Here is a 17,819-nt window from a genome sequence, read left to right on the forward strand (position 1 = left end):
CCAAATGCTTCCCCACAGAGCCACCAGCTTCGGTTAGGTAATAATCCTCCACCCCACCCCACCCCCCAAAAAGATCCAGATTCTTTTGATACTGAACAGATTTCACCAAAGCTTATGGGCTAGGGAGAAATGCCTGGGGCTGGGAAGACATGGGAATTGGAGTCTGTTTCTAGGTTCTCATTTACACAGTGACTCGACTCGAGGGCAGTGAGAGTGAGACACCCTGACGAGGGACAGTGTGGTTCAGTGGAGATGCCTCATTCTTAGGCAGGAGATCCAGCTTCCCCTCAAGAACCTCAAGCACATTGCCATTATGAGCTAGTGTATTGCTGTGATATTGAAGAGATTTCACCAAAGCAAGTGGGCTAGGAAGAAAAGCCTGGTGAGCTATCCCTGAGGGGTGTGCTTGTCACCAGCTGACAATACGCCCTACCAACATGTATTCCCAACTCCATATACCTTTAGCCAGACTCCCAAATCACCTGCAGCACCTGATGCAAAACAAAATGGAACAGAGGAGACACTGGAAGAGAAAAAAGACAATAAAACCAAACCTACTGCCATTCTGTCGACTCTGAAGCGTTGGGACACTACACAGAATTTTGGAGACTGTAAATCTTTATGGGAGCAGACAGCCCCATCGCTTTCCCTTGGTGGGTTTGAACTGCTGACCTTACAAGTAGCAATCCAAGGCTTACTTAATAATGCCACCAGGGCTCGTTGGGTCAGGGGAGGAAAAAGAGTGGTCCTAGTCCATTGTAATTAAGATAAATGATGCTTACCAATTTTACAAAAATACGTGGCCACGTAAGCATCTTGCTGGAGCCTCTCCCATGGGTTCACAAGGGGCCTGCGCAGCAAGGAGTCCTGGAACTGAAGCGTCCTTATGTTTCTGGAGAACGCATGTGGAAGGGGCTGTTCCTGGCTGCCTTGAGTCCGTTCTGACTCATTGTGTGTGTCACTGTACAACTGAGCTACAGAGGGTTTGGAGGGGGCTGTCATCTTATTGCAGGTACAGTAGAACCCCGGTACTAGACTGCATCAGCACTCAATATAATCGGATTTTGACACGAAATGTCAAGACAATTTTGCATCCAAGCTCAAAAACACCATCAGAAACTGACCAAACACGTGTGGTTTTTGTAAACAAAAGCAGTCTGTGTTTTGGTCACTCGGCCTTAGTTGGCGTTGTTAGTGTGTGTTGTTTAAACCTTTTGCAGCTGTGTTTCAAGCATTTTTCTATAATTTTCTTAGGGTTTTTTTTGTTTTTTGTACTATTTTTAGATTAAAAAAAAAACATGAGTCCTAAGAAAGAGGTTTTATTTTAAAGAAACATCTTGATAAGAAACTGGTTGACCATGTTATCGATATTGTTGATGATAATTTAGTTAACCCTTTTGGAAAACAGTTAAGAAAATTCCAACAGCAGACCACATTAGACAGATTTTAAAAATCTGTCAGATCCCAGTGAAAAAAGGCAAAGAAGGGAAAACCTCCCAAAAGCAGCTACCAGTTGATTTTACGGAAGGGGCTTCCCCTTCCAAACAAGGACTTTCTCTCCAGACCTCCTCTCCACATCCGTGTCCGCAGATCCACATCCTTATCAGTCTCAAAGTATGGGTCATACTGTAGTTGTTATAAACTTTTAAAATGTTGTGTTTCTTATTTAAAATATATTACTTAATTCTGAACTTATTTACTTTGAAATTTCTGTGTAATGTTTTATATAAAAAGGCAAGGTTAGGGTAAAAATTTGGTGGTTCAGAACAGATTAATGGTTTTCAGTTATTTCTTATGGGAAAAATTGATTCAGAACTCAACCGCATCGCATCTCGCTGCTCCTTCTAGAATGGCTTAGCATCAAGGGCTGGGGTTCTACTGTGTGTCCCCAAAGCTTTTCTGTGAGTGACAAATGCAAGTCCATTTGTACAACCCAGGCACCTAATTTATAAGATTGTCAGTGCTCCCCCGAGCTGCAATTCAAACTACTGGCTGCTTCTTGGGAGAAAGACGGGCTTTCTGCTCCCATCAAGAGTGCCAGTCTTGGAAGCTCACAGGGGCAGTTCGACCCTGTCCTATAGGCACATGATTAGTTGGCATCAACTCCGTGGCTTTGGTTGGCAAGTGTTGCGTAGAGAAAAGAGAGCAGAGCAGGACCTGGGGTCTGGTACCTGGGAGGAATGGACAAGGTGCTGGTCCCTGTATTAATGAGGGTTATAGCGTGGCCGCAGAGAAAAGACAGAGCTCAACAGACCCGTGAAGGAGCTAAGAGAGGTGGCCACACAGGCAGCTGATGAAGAGCACTGGAGGCAGAAAACCCCTAGAGCAGTGGTTCTTAACCTGTGGGTTATGACCCCTTTGGGGGTCGAACAACACTATCATAGGGGTCGCCCAATTCATAACAGTAGCGAAATTACAGTTACGAGGGAGGGTGGGTTGGAAAGGGGGAACTGATTACAATGATCTACATATAACCCTTTCCCTGGGGGACAGACAACAGAAAAGTGGGTGAAGAGAGATGTCAGACAGGGCAAGATATGAAAAAATAATAATTCATAAATTATAGTTTCATGAGGGAGGGGGGAGAGGGGAGGGAGAGGAAAAATGAGCTGATGCAAGGGGCTTAGGTGGAGAGCAACTGTTTTGAGAATGATGAGGGCAATGAATATACAAATGTGCTTTACACAATTGATGTATGTATGGATTGTGATGAGTTGTATGAGCTCCTAATAAAACGATATAAAAATAGAAATAAAATTAAAAAAAATAAAGATATGCACCTCAATCCTTCTATCTAAATCCTTGTAAGGGGCACCTTATGACAGAGCTGTCACCCATGGTGCAAGCTGAGCAAAATAAAATCTGTGCATTCCATGGGGAAAAAATTACAGTGATGAGTAGCAACGAAAATAATTTTATGGTTGGGGTCACCACAACACAAGGAACTGTATTAAAGGGTCACAGCATTAGGAAGGTTGAGAACCACTGCCCTAGAGCAAAACCACTGAGACGGGAGTGTGCTTGGTATGTTCCCAGGATCCCGAGAGGCTCTGGGGTGGCAACACTGGGATAGAGGAGAGCGACTAATGATGAACTTAGAGGGGCAAAGGCTGGGCGAAAGGGGCCGAAGGGGGCTCAATCACAGGCGGGTTTGGGATAGAACAGCAATGTCACCTGATCTACGTGTGTATAAGAATGACTGTAGGTTGAGAGTAGGCTATAGGGAACAGGGTGATCAGAGGAAGGGATGATGGAAGCGCACACTAGAAACCCAGATACAAGGAGAAGTGGTTGGTTTTCTGCTGTTCATTCCAAAGTGATTATTTTCTTACTATTAGCAGGGCTAAGAGACAAAATTTGTAGCTAGGCTAATATTTCTGAACTATGACTTATACTTCTATGGAAATAAGCAAATCAGTGAAAGTTTAAGTATTTATAAATATAAATTATATTTATTTATAAGTATAAGCATACTGTTCATATGGGTATTTGTGGAGGAATAAACATGTCAAGAGAGTAAGAAAAATGTTATTTACTACTAATATTTCAAAGAGACAGCAAGAACATCTTAAGCCATTTGGGAAAGAGGGCCTGAATGGGAAGCAACATGGTTGCTTCTATTTAGGACATCTATTTCGGGACTGTGTAAGGCCTGGCTCAGGGCCATTATTCGGCCTTTAACGCTCTAAGTCTGGCTAAGAACTGACTGTGGGGAAGAGCAAGTTCCCTAGAGCCGCTTAGTTCTGCTCTATAAGGTCACTACGAGGCAGAATCCGCTCCCCAGCAACGGGTTTGGGGTTTTACTACCTCACACCTTGGGGCTCAAAGCTAGCCTCAGCTGGGTTTTCGGGTTATCCCTCTCCACTGTTAAGAATTTAATGTTGGGGCCACAGGGAATGATTTCCTCAAGTCAGGCATCAGGCAGCAGGGGGAAATAAAGGTAGACCTTCATCAATCATAGCAGCTCGCTGTTTGGAAAGCTATTATTTGTAAACATTGGGCATTGGAAATAAAAACTGTGCAAACAAAGGACAATTTATATATATATATATATAAACATAAATACATGATTTGGATCTTTATACATGAATGTTTCATATAAAGCTTAGAAATAGATATTTTTAATTGAGTCTTACGAAAAGCAGAATCTTATGGGATTTGAGTATTTTTGGAAACCTACAGCAAAATGTATTTTCTGACTTCGTGGGAGACAAACTCTTGCGTGCCTCACCCGGACTGTCTGCCCTGTAGGGCGGTTGGAGGAGCGCTGTTGGCGGAGTGGTTACTCGTCGGCTTCGATCCCATGGCTGGCAGTTGGAAACCACCAGCAGCCCTCGGGGAGAAAGAGTGGGTTCTCTACTCCCGTGAACAGTTACAGCCTCAGAATCCCACAGGGGTCGCTATGGATTGACTTGGACTTGATGGCAGCGAGTTCGGTTTTAGTGTAGAGTGGTTGGAGACAAAAGCCGGAGGGGGTTTCTTATTTTAGTTTTTTGTTTTTTTCTTCTCACTTGTCTGGGTCTGGATGGGACGTCTATGCACACCAATGAGGGAAGCACTGAACGAATGAAGGTCTTAGGTTCTGGCCAAGCCCTGCCTGCTTTCTCACTTGGGCAGTTAACACTCACGCTCTTTTCTAGAACAGCGGTTCTCAACCTGTGGGCCGCGACTCCTTTGGGGATTGAATGATGCTTTCACAGGGGTCACCCGATTCATAACAGTAGCAAAATGACAGTGATGAAGCAGCAACGAAAATAATTTTTTTATGGGTTGTGGGATCACCACCACACGAAGCACTGTATGAGAGGGTCGCGACATGAGGAAGGTTGAGAACCCCTGCTCTAGAATTTAATGTGCCGCACTCCGGGTTCTCATTGCTCACGCCTCAACAAAGGAGCGTCATTAAGTTCCCCCAACTGCGCTTTTGCCAACTGTGACCTTGAAGCAGCGTAGAATGCTGACCCCCGTTGTTAATGACTCCAGTGTGGAAGAATTTTGTCCAGGCGACGATGGCATCGTGCAATCTCCCCCGATAATTCCCACAGGTTTGCAGGTGACCCCTAGGCTCACAAAGCTCTTTGCAAACGTGGAGAGAGCACGAAAGACACAAAGCAAACACCTCTGAGGAGCAGCTACCGCAGGGGGGAGTCTCAACCTGCCACCAGCGGCCAACACAGTGAAGGGCGCGGGAGGGGAGCAAGCCCCTCGATTCTTGCACAGAATGAATCTTTAAAACAATCTCCTTCTTGCCTAAAGGCTAAAGACGTGTTAATGAAACAGACGGTTTCCCAAACCATGCCAGGACTTAATCAATAACTTCCCACCAGTCTCAAAAGGGACATCAAACTGAAAATATGGTTTTCTTCCTTTTAAAAGAACTTCTTCTCTCAAATGATCGTCTCTGGAAAGAACACTGAAAAGAAAGGAAAATGGCTACGCCGATGTGGTCGGCACATCAGAAAGGACAGAAAGATCTTTTGGGAGAGAAACAGCCAAGGCCAAAGCATCCATTTAAATAATTCATCAGCCCCTCTCTTCCGGCTCCTTTCTTGTCTGGTGAATGGCCTGCGCCACGCGGGCCTGCGCGTGGTCAGAGGGGTGGCGTTCCACTCCGCTGGAGCCGTCCGTCCCGTCTGGCCAGGCTTATTCGGATCCTTTGGACCAGAACAGTCGCCAGCTTCTTTCTTTTCTTTTCCTTTTTCCCCAGCCAGGGTTTTCATCACGCACTGTTTGGGAATGTATCCCTGTTCTCCACAACGTGGAGTCTGCGCGCAGTTAAAGGGAGGACGTTCCTGTACTGTCAGGCAATGAACCTGTCAGGTTGAATCTTCTTCTCTGCATCGAGAGCTGAGCTGAGCGCTCACGCAGTTTAAGTACGTACAAATCAGACATCCCACACGGAATTTGTGGCTTTCTGTTTTTGCAAGAAGAATCCAATGAGTGTTACGTAGGTGCTTGCTGACCTTTCATTGACTCTTGCCCCACTCGGGAGGCCACCGTCAGTGATTTGTCCCCTGAAATCTGTTTCCTACTATTTTAAGATTGTAGGAGGCACCAATTTGCTGAAAATGACTGAAACTGAAGGGAGGAACGGGGACCTTTCTTTACACGATTCTTTTAGTCCGGGCCATACTCGTTGCCAGTGCCTGGCTTGCACTTATTTATCCGAGCAGTCTTGCTTGCCCTAAGTCCCATGTACACACTTTCTGTTAGCACAGTACTCTGCAAGGCCTGCATCCGTGTATGTTGTGCACATATGTACTTACGTGTGTGCATATAGTGATTTTGATCTTCGAATGTGCTTATTTTCAGGTATATGAAAATGGTAAAGACACTGGAGAGATTTCTGTTTGTATCAGTTTCAAAGATTTGCAGTCTAGTGGCTCAACTCAGCCTGGCGAGATGATGGAAAGAGTGAGTTTACTTACCATTTATTTGTGACTATATCTGTCTTCTAGGTTACTTGTCGTGAATTTAGAGTTACAACTTGAAAATCATCTAGAAACGAGGGGAATCATCAGCTCGGTGTGAGGGTCAATTTTGGGGGTAGTGGGACCTCCTGGACCCTTACCTAAGACCATCTCAATTTCCATTATGCTTCTTTGTGGAAATCTGTCCACCCTTTTTCTTTTGGAAATCTGTGTGCTTTTGCCACACAGAGGTTGCTATCTTGTTCACACTTTAAAATAAAATGGGGGGTGGGGGCAGTAGGGCTCCAGGGAGGTTCCAAGTCCTAGACACAGAATAACGCACAGACACTTGCTCTTCTTCTACCTTCCGCCCTGCTGGGAAGCCTTCCAGCTGCTTGATCGTAGGCACCCTCACCTTTGCCTGCTTTCCAGACAATTGGTTTGTTTTTCAGGCAGAACCAACATGTTCAGGGTCTTTCTTTGGGTTCTTTGTCTTGCATAAAAGGACACGCAACACCCCGTTGTTTACAAATTGGGGTTATGCGCCCGAGTGCACAAGCAGTGTTTGGGGCTCTGTTGCCTGGCTTTTGTTCAGGAGCATGCTCCCCTCCCCTTGTGCACCTTCAGTTCCGCGCTCTCAGACGTACCTCTCCTTGATGGTGTCCATTGCTTGGTGTCTACAGCCTGTCTCCAAAGTTGCAGACGCATGTGAGGAGCGCTCACGGGAGCATTAGCTGGGACCCGAAGAGACTGGGGAATGCTGGCTTGATCGATTAGAGACAGAAGAGGCTGCAGGGCTTGGATGGTTTCCTTTTACCATTATCACTCTGATAACACAAATTGCCTTCTGAGAATTCTCCATATGTCGCCCCCATTTCGGTATTCGACTACCATATTTTACTTTTGGTTTTATGTTAAAATCAAAGGTGGGTTTTATGTTATCTTATACAGATAGATGGTAACTCAGAGGAACTTTTTGTGTTTAGGCATCCCCAAATGGATCTTTGCTTCTTTAAAAAATTTTTATTATTAATTGGGAGTTAATACATATATCATCCCTGGTTCAATCATGTCAAGTAGAATTGTGTAATTGCTACCACAGTCAGTTTCCAATCCTTCTTTTTCTACGTGGTCTCCCTTTTACCCTCCGTCACCACTGAACTCCCCTCGCCCCTCCGAAACCCATATTCTACTTGCTGTCCTTACCAGTTAATCAATACAGGGCTTCAGTTACTGAAAACCAGAGAAAACATGTAACATAATTTCAAGAGAGTGACCCCCCATGACATAACACCTCAGAGGTGCACCCTAATATGAACAAACAAAACAGGACAAAATTACAAAAAATGTTGAAAACCAGATCAACTCCAGCATGCATGGGGAGGGGGGGGAAATCAACTGACAAAGTTTTGACTGTTCAAGTGAGATTTATGCTTTTGATCTTCTACACTCCTCTCTCCAAATGCACTCTGCTTAGTCACCACTCTCCTTCCATCCCTCAGCCATGGCTTCAGTCCGGATGGGAGGTGGGTGGGTGGGGCTTGAATCAGAGACGATGTCCTAAGGCTTTTTGCCTGGTAGGGTCTCAACACCTAGGGTGATTCTTTCAGTGTGTGAATGCTTGTCTCAAATCGCCACCCTACGATCTTGGATGCTTTTCTCAGGTCCTCGAGCACATTCTTATCCTCTAAGGCCTGGTGATGATAGCTATAGAGATAAGTGGGCTACGATTATCACAAGTTTTGGTGCCCATAGCCCTTGCGGTGCCGTGGGCCCTTACCTCCCATGGGCTGTGGGATGCTCATCTCGGAACACCTAGAATGCAGGGTGTCACCAAGTTGAGAAAGTGGAGACTGCAATGCAGCTCCTGGGAGAGTGCAATTGGTTAAGTGGCCAGGGGTCCCATCTCTACCACGGAGCCTTGTCCTTTTCACAAACATTTCTCTGCAGCATCAAACCTGAAATCGCTAGGAGCCTTCCCTCTTCTCAAAAGGTGCTGGCCTGCAAAGCAAAATCACTGCGATTTAAAACCAGCCAAACGGACAGAATCAGTATTACATGTGTTCTGAAGGAATAGCAAAGCAACAGACAGAAACTTTAGAGCCGAGACTGTGCAGAAATAAATGGCAAGTTGGTAGACATAATCTGCAAATCTGACAGCATTTCTGCAATTCTAGCAGGGGGAAGGGAACCCAGAAAAAGAGAGCCCCTGCCCTTCTAACACCTTTGTGTATTACTCTCCTAAAGAGACGAGTAATCATTTTATAGTCAAAGCACTTGACTATGACCCATGAGCAATGTTGACTTCAATGAACTGAAAGGGGTGCCATCACTTTTAGCCTTTCTGATGCTCAAGGCTAAAAAGCTGACATTGGAAAAGGCAAGGAAAGGCTGGGAGTTGGAGATATTGGCATTTACTTATCAGTTCAGCGTGTGAATCCTTTACCACTGAGGTAGTTTCTGACCAAGGAAAGGATTTTAAACACCAAGGGATTACAGGCAAGCAATGAGGCAACCTGGGCTAGCTGGCACATTGCAACTTTTTCTTCTTCCTCTGAGCCGTGGTACTTAGCCCGTCTCTAATACACCTTCAATGGGAATTAACAGAGACAGCCAAAACGCAAACAGAAAAAGGCACCCCAAACTGCAGTTAGGCACGAAAAGCCCATAACTACATCTGCACCCCCGCAGGGATGACAGTCCCAGGAAATTGAGAGACACATGAACTGACAAGGGAGGGAAGGAAATCAAGCCTCTGACAGAGGGGAGACACAGGGATGGACCAGGTGGGTGCGAAGCAGGAAAGAGCAGAGGTCTGAACACTATAACAAAGGTGACACATGATCATGAAAAACTGCCATGAAATTCCACATGCAATGGAATTTAGTCAGATGTACTCTGTATTTGAAATATGCCTGAAATGAGAAATATCTTAATGATTTGGAGACACTAAAGTCATAGAGGAGCACCCACCGGCAGTGCTATTATTTCAACTATGAAATGACCGCATCTCATATATTTTGCACTTCTATGAGATCTGACTCACAACTTGAAAGCATCCATTACTGCTTGGACTCTTTCATTAATATAAAGACTGAGAGCCATATTTGTTTTTGCAATCCAGTCAGTGGGAAATTATCCCACGATTGATTACCTGAGGTTATTTGGGGACAGGGAGATTGCTCCTTGTAAAACTCAAACAGATTCGGGAAGGAGCCCAACAAAATGTGTAGCTGAGACAAGGGAAGCATAACCCTTATCAGCGAGGACCATTTCCTGAGTGTAACCAAACGCTTTCTGTAAGATTGTCACATCTGCTTTCAGTCGCTGTGCCGAAGGGTCAGGGCTCCATCACAAGCCTGTGGCACCCCCTGCTGGTTAAAAGCCCATGCTCATTTTGTTACTTTACAGGGAGCTAAACACTGCAGTCATTTCACACTTCTTTTAACATTCTATATGAATTTAATTATCAGTTGTTTGGACTTCATTTGTTACTGAATCGAGACAGTTTATTAGATGTTCACATTTTAGTTTTTTTCTCCCTCTCACCACCAGTTACTTTGCAAGATTCATCAAAGGCTTCAAGCCTCCTTCACTCCACCGAGCCTCAATTTTTCTTCAGTCCGGCTTTTCGATGAGTGTGGTCAAGAAATTAAGAATCCACTTTTGCTGAAGAATGAGCAAAAAATTTGGGTCTCTTATGGTAAAGCGTACAGGTAGGAGTGAGTCGTCTGTTATCTGTCTGTCCTTAGTCATTCCATAGGCAAGCCCATTTCGATGGGGAGTTGAGACCTCAAGTACTGCCTTTAATGAAAAAAAAATGTTGTTTCTTCCCCCGCAATTCATTTTGAATTCCAATAAAATTTCAGGGGCATTTTTGTGCGGCAGTCTTGTCTGTGGAATATGACATCCCTCTCTGTCTGTCTCTCTCTGACTTTCGGTCTTAATGCCTTGCCCCGCTTCTTGAAGTCTTGCCTGTCAGCACAGCAAGAGGGATTTGTTCATGTCTGAGTAGGCACTTTAATGACAGCAGATGGAAACGCCGCGGGGGGCCCAGCCCATCACACTGTCATTGTCGCACACTGCCCTGACCTGCTTCCACGCCTCTATTTTTTGTCCCTTTTTAAAGGAGAAATGGATGGTAATTGAAAAGGATCTTAAGCAAGATTTATGAAGCTGTAGACAACATGATTCCCCACTATCTCTCTCTGTTTTCACAAATAAAGTCTTAACCTTTTAAGCACCAATGACAGGACAACTAAAGATAAATTGGTAAAGCCGGTAAGCCCTATCCTTTCAAAGTTACATTCCTCAAAAGTGCCTTACATTATCCCCTAATAATTACTGGTTATTGCTGAGCATTGTGTAAATTTTTGTAGATTGGTAAATTTCTGCATAAAATTATCTGTGTTTCTGAGCAAAGGGGGTGACTGAGGACTGCAGGCACTAATGAGCCGGGCTGTTGTGCTGAACACCTTGGAAATTCATGCGTATTTTGACAGCAGCCATCCAGAAGAGCCCGAAAACTGCTTGTCAGGAAACTTAAACACACTTTCTGTCTATTATTTTTTTTTAGCTCATCATTTATCTCTAGAAACAGTAGGGGAAGTAATTTTACTTATGGAGGAGAGTTGGTTGTATATTAATTATAACAAGAAGACCATAGGCAGGTCTAACTCTTAGCAAAGTAGGAGCTGATTGGATTTGCTATGTATTGCAATCATCAATATGTCAATGATGGGACCATATCTATTCAGAAATCCAGGAAGGTCTTGAAAGGAGTTTGGCAGGATAAGTTGTGGGTAGCATCTTCCAAAATTTTTTTTCTCTCTCCTATTAGAGTAAATTGTTCAATGGTTTCTTATGCTGCACAATTTATAGAATTAAACAGATCCATAAGGGCTGGTAAATTTTTTTCTTTAGGCAATTTTCAAATATAATTTAATTACATTGTGAGGAGAATTTTTTAATAATGATAAAAAAGTGATGAATGTTATAGTAGCTAGTATTCTTGGATAATTTAAAAGCCAATTAGAAGGCAAGGCTTTAATAAAATGTGTGTCATTATTATTTCTTTTTAATATCATTATCCAACAAAAGTAATGACTAATTTTGATGTTTTTAATGATATTTGTTATAATACAGTATTTTAATAAGCTCAAAACACTTGTTCTTAGCTAATTAGATTATATTTGTGGATTAACTAGTAAAATGCCAAGTGACTAGGATATTCTAAAATCTTTTGAGGATTGTGGCTGGGAAATTCATAAATGATCGGTACTTTATATTACACTGTTATTCTAACAGGATTTTTCCCCCTTCTAGTTTTGAATCCAATATAAAGCACCAGGAAACTATTATAGTATTTTACTACCACTGGAACTTCTAAAATTTATGTGTCTAAAATGTCATTGCCATTTAATTTCATTTTATGATATTTGTTTTCTGGGAGATCTTAACATGTCTAATTTATGTTGCTATGAAATCAGGTTGCTAATTTGCGAAAGATGATTTTGTTAATACCTGTTTTTATTTTGAGACCTTTCATTATTTTTCCTCAGATAGTTATTGAAAAAAATTTTGAATTGACTCAATAGCTTAAAGTATAGTACAGTGTGTACTCATGTCATCTTCACCAATATTTGCCAATTGAAAGAGTCTGCAAAAGTCATTTCAAACAATTAATACGTTTTTATCCCTAAATGCTTCAGATCACATAACTGAAGCATGGGACATTCTTTAACATCATCACATTATATGCATCTAAACAGTCAACAATAATGCAATAATATTATACAATATCCAAATTGTGTTCAAATTATGCAATCTATCCCCAAAATGTGTTAGAAAGCTTGTTGTAATCTATGTCCTCTTAAGAATCCTATATTGTGCTTAGTTTTCTTTATTTCCCCCAGTTCTTTTTCCTTTAGAAGATCAAAGATTACCCAGCATTGTCTACTTACTTTTTGTTTTGATCTCATGCCTTGCTTTTATTTTTTTAAAGAATCTTATAAATATATATATATATATATATTTAAAGAATCCAGGCCTCCCTTCTATAGAATGCCCATACTCTGGATGTTTGCGTGTTTTCTCATGAATACATGCTGTTTAAATGCCTTATGCAAAAATATTACACAGATGATATGGCTGTGTTCTTTTATTCTATAGTTAAATAACTTGTCTTTGACATCAATCTAGAGAAACATTGTGACCTATTTAAGATCTGTGTTCAGTTTTGGTTACCAAATGATCAGATTAACATAAAACAATGTGCCTCACTGTCATTATCATGAAAAAACATTACATAAGCATAGCATGTATTGAACTCACAAAAAATACTTATATCCAGATATTAAGGATTCATTTAATTATCTGCTCCAAAAATCAACAAGGACGCATAGCACTGCAATTATATATAAACATCAAACGAATGACAATTGATTATTTTTAATCCATGAAATGTTTTATTACACATGTGGCACACAGTCTTGGCCTATTACAAAGTAGCGAAATAAACGGGAATGAACATTTCAGTACGTGCATTTCAGGCGCAGTATGGGACACCAACAGTAGCGATTTGTAAATATGAAATCGCTTATTCCTGGGTCTTACTACATCCTGTTACTGTATAATTGGTTGTTTGTTTTTCTTCAGTTTCAGTACGTGACTAATTTTGAAGATGTTTTGATGCTATTTCCTTTTTCAGATCTCCTCTGAATCCTGTTTTGGGCGTGACCTTTGACCGAGTGTCAGCCTTTGACAAAGGCGGCGGCGTCACAGTCGCATATAAAGCCTTTCTGGACCCTGGTGCTGTTCTGCCACCTGCATGTGACAGGTAAACTAACACGTTTGGGTAAAACATCTGTATTTTCAGACTTCTCAGAGTAAGAGATTTGAAACCCTAAAAAAAAATCATTTGAAATTATCTTACATGAGCAATGATTTATTTTATTGACTTATTTTCATGGTACGAGCTAAAGCCAAGGAAAACTTGTTAGTAACTTTCCTTGAGTTAAAAAAAAGAAATAAACCTATATGGGGCAGTGAGCAGATTGTAGCATCTAGTTTGCAGACTCAATGTTGTTTTAAGTCTTAAAACTTAATTTTTTTCATGGATGTTTCTGAATTAGCTGTTTTAAGTGGAATAATTAAATAGAAAATAGGAATATGTTCCTGGGTATGAGTGTTCATATATAAACATCTCATTTAATATTGATAAAGTTAAAACAAAAGCAATAGATTGGAGGCGTGGTGGGACTGTGAAGAGTAATGCATTAGTATATCTAGGAATCCATTCCTATCTCAAGGAGTCTATGTGGCCTCATGAGTTATGCATTGAACTGCTAACTGCTGGGTCAACAGTTCAAGCCCATCTGCTGGAGCATAGGTGAGGCATAGTTCTAGAGGAATTGGATAATAGTTTACTTAATCTCCCAAATAATTCCATTTTTTCTGTTATTACCTCAAATCCAAAGAAGCCAAAATCCGCTGTCATTGAGTTGATTCTGACTCGTAGGGACCCTGTCGGACAGGTTGGAACTGTCCCTGGGTTTTCCCAGACTGTCACTTTTAACTGAACTAGAAAGCCTTGCCATTTCCCCAAGGAGTGGCTGCTCGTTTTGAACTGCTGACCTTGCCGGTTGCAGCCTAATGTGTATCCACTGCACCACCAGAGCGCCTATGACCTTATTTCACTCCAAATCATAGAGGCTGAGACTGAGAATCAGGGGGTTGACGTAATTTGTCCAAAGTCACACAGTTCTACCACGCATAGGTGGCAGAACCAAGATTGTCTCTTAGAACCTGACGACTTAGCCTCTATCCAGTGCCCTGTCTGATGAAACTTTTTGTGATGATGGAAATGAACGTTGTACCTATTAATCCCCTGAGATGTGATTAACATAACTGAAGAATGGAATTTTAATTTTGTGTAATTTCAATGTAAATGGGTCATGTGGCTGGTGACTACCGTATTGGCCAGGGAGGCACGACGACGCTGATTCCGCATTGCATTAGATGATCTACTTCTAAGGCCTCATGTAGCTTTTTGTAACTTAACACATTATACCGCAACTTAAAATATAGGCAATAAAGGCTAAAAGTAGAGAGCCGAAAGTAGTCTGATGACGTCACTCAGCCCAGCTCGTGTCGAATCTATTGCTAAATATGACTAGAAAGACAGGATCTGTGGCTGGTGAAATGAGAATGATAGCCTCTCATGACTAACTCTACTACTTTCCAGGCAAGAATTAAATATTTATACTCGTGCTCTTTTTTACTTTAAAGATAGAAAATAATTATTCAGTGTTTTTCCATAGGTCTTTCGCACTTATAAGAAGACTTGAGTCCAATAATCTTCCTCCACGCGGCTACATTTGCTTAGTTCCCTTTCTTTTCATTTTTAATTGACATGTTTTTATTTGACTTCATGCATTCTTCCTTAATTTTACTTCCTTCAGTGCATGAAAACTGTTTGATTAGATTGATTCAAGTTAGATATGTGTTTCTAAGTATATAATAGGAAAGTATTTTTGCTGAACCGAAACTAATCTTAATGGATTATTTCCTTAACTTTATACAACATTTGAATTTTCTTTCTGTACTGTAAAGTGGTGATGACCTACTTGTAATATGGATTACTTGCAATCTTAATATTCAGGTTCTTATTTACACTTCTGAGTCTGGATTTTTTAAAATGCAATTACCAGTGCCAGACTGGTTGAATATTGTGCTTCAATATGGCTGAACACACCAGTGTTGAGCCAGGTAATTGTCTTTAGGGTAAGAATTTGTTTATTCTTAAGAACAGTGATTTGGCTGAGCTAAGACTGAAACTGAGCTTGTCAAGTTTGTGATTTTTCTTTGTACCCACTGTACTCTGTTGCCTCTTAAGTTTCTCTCAAAAGTGCCATATTAGCATGTTTAACATAACCAAGTTAGCAATTGAGCACATTATAACCCTACTTAAATATATGTAAAAAGGCAAACAGCCGAGAGCAGAACCAAAGATTCATAAGCAGTCTGATGAGGTGACTCCGTCCAGCTAGCCAAATGTATCATGTAATTACAGCTCTTCACCACTCACCACCTAGTGGACTTAAAGTACACATTTTACAATGAGGGACACTTCACTTTAAGAGATTTTCTAAGATTCAGACAACATTTTTTAATATCTTCATTTTTTGGTAACTAAGTAGGTATGAAATTCTCTAATATTCTTCATAATTTCAACATAAGGGTTTAAAACCTCTTTACCACTTATAGATAAAGCAAATTATAGGTGTATTTTTAAAAGTTCGGAACCGTACTTTTTTCTTTCCTCAGGACAGAGAATGAGACTTCAATAAATATACTAGATTCCAAAAAGTTGGTTGAAAAGTGGAATTAAAAAGATAATGGAATTTTTTGAGATTTTGGAGCTACCTCATACTACTATATTAAAGAACATTGTGACTAAATAGATATATTCTTCTAAAATAAAATTTAAGGTTTTACTTTTTTTTTTTAAGGTGGGAAGTTTGTGAGGGATTTCCACTGACCTATAACTGCACCAGTCAGATGATACCAGATCAGTTTGAAAAGGTGGACCTGCAGAGCCATTTCCTACAGAACAAAGTAAGCATTCATTGTTATATTTAACAAGGTGCCATTTATGTATTGGATCTCAGTCGATATGTGATGACTGCATGGGTATTTTTAAAAATCATTTTATTGGGGGCTCATACAATTCCTATCACAATCCATACATGCATCAATTGTGTCAAGCACACATGCACATTTGTTGCCATCATCATTCTCAAAACATTTGCTTTCTACTTGAGCCCTCAATATCGGCTGCTCAATTTTCCCCTCCTTCCTCCCCTTCCCCTCCCTCATGAACACTTTATGAATCATAAACTATTATTATTTTGTCATATGTTACACTGCCTGACGACTTCCCCTGCCCTTTCTCTGCTGTTCATCCCCCAGGGAGGAGGCTGTATGTGGATTCTTGTAGTCAGTTCCCCCTTTCTAACCCATATTCCCTCTACTCTTCATTGTCACTCTCACCACTGGTCCATAAGGAGTCATCTGTCCTGGATTCCCTGTGTTTCCAGTTGATATTTGTACCAATATACATCCTCTGGTCTAGCCAGATTTGTAAGGTAGAATTGGGATCATGATAGTGGGGGGAGGAAGTATTTAAGAACTAGAGGAAAGTTATATGTTTCATCGTTGCTACCCTGTACCCTGACTGGCTCATCATCTCCCCACAACCCTTCAGTAAGGGGTTGTCCAGTTGCCTACCTATGGGCTTTGAGTCTCCACTCTGCACTCACCCACATTTTCAATGATATGAATTTTTGTTCGTTGATGCTTGATACCTGATCCCTTCAACACCTTGTAGTAACACAGGCTGGCATGCTTCTTCCGTGTGGGCTTTGTTGCTTCTGAGCTAGATGGCTGCTTGTTTATCTTCAAACTTTTAAGGCCCCAGATTCTGTATTTTTTGATAGCCGGGCACCATGAGCTGTCTTCACCACATTTGCTTATGCACACATTTGTCTTCAGTGATTGTATCAGGAAGGTGGGCACCCACTGATATGATTTTTAGTTCTCTGATGTCTGATAACTGGTCCCTTCTACACCTTGTGGTCAGACAGGCTGGTGTGCTTTTTGCATGTGGGCTTTGATGCTTCTCAGCTAGATGGCTGCTTGTTTATTATCATGCCTTTAAGACCCCAGATGCTGTATCTTTTGATAGCCAGCCACCATCAGCTTTCTTCACCACATTTGCTTATGTGCATGGGTACTTTTGCAAGTGTTTTGAAAACTATAAATTGTTTTACAAACATCGGGCCCAGGGTTATGGTTTCTTTTCTTTTAAGTAAGCAATTCCAAATTTAAAAGATAGCAAGTATATATTGCATCATTTAATTATCATTGTTTACCAGATTTTCTTAGTTGTTAGGTGCTGTTGAGTCGGTTCCAACCCATAGTTACCCTATACACCACAGAAAGAAAACATTCTTAACAATTGGTCCTGTGTTTGTTTGGCCCATTGTTGTTGACACTGAATCAATCCATAACCTTGGAGGCCTTCCTCTCCTTATCTAACCCTCTAGTTTACCAACCATGACTTTTCTTATCTAGGAGCGGTCTCTCTTGATGACATGTCTAAAGTGTCTAAGACAAAGCCTCGCCATCCTTGCCTCTAAGGAGCACGCTGGCTTCTTTGTCCTTTTGGTAGTCCATGGTACCTATAACACTCTTCACTGGCACCATGATCGAAATGCATCAATTCGTCTTCAGTCTTCCTTATTCAATGTCCAACTTTCATATGCATATGAAGCAATTGAAAATACCATGGCTTGGATCAGGGGTACCATATTCTTCAAAGTAATGCCCCTCCTTTTCACCACTGTA

General features: G+C 41.4%; 1 protein-coding gene across 1 annotated transcript in view; it reads left to right on the forward strand.

The window, feature by feature from the left end:
• DCDC1 (doublecortin domain containing 1) overlaps positions 1 to 17,819 on the forward strand; it is a 469,848-nt gene that overhangs the window by 227,955 nt on the left and 224,074 nt on the right. Inside the window, exons 9-12 of the mRNA XM_075547690.1 lie at positions 6,313 to 6,414; positions 9,966 to 10,126; positions 13,120 to 13,248; positions 15,923 to 16,028. Of these exons, the coding sequence (XP_075403805.1) occupies positions 6,313 to 6,414; positions 9,966 to 10,126; positions 13,120 to 13,248; positions 15,923 to 16,028 (498 nt within the window). The remainder of the gene's footprint in view (positions 1 to 6,312; positions 6,415 to 9,965; positions 10,127 to 13,119; positions 13,249 to 15,922; positions 16,029 to 17,819) is intronic.

The sequence above is a fragment of the Tenrec ecaudatus genome, chromosome 4 (genome assembly GCF_050624435.1).
Source record: "Tenrec ecaudatus isolate mTenEca1 chromosome 4, mTenEca1.hap1, whole genome shotgun sequence".
NCBI lineage: Eukaryota > Metazoa > Chordata > Mammalia > Afrosoricida > Tenrecidae > Tenrec > Tenrec ecaudatus.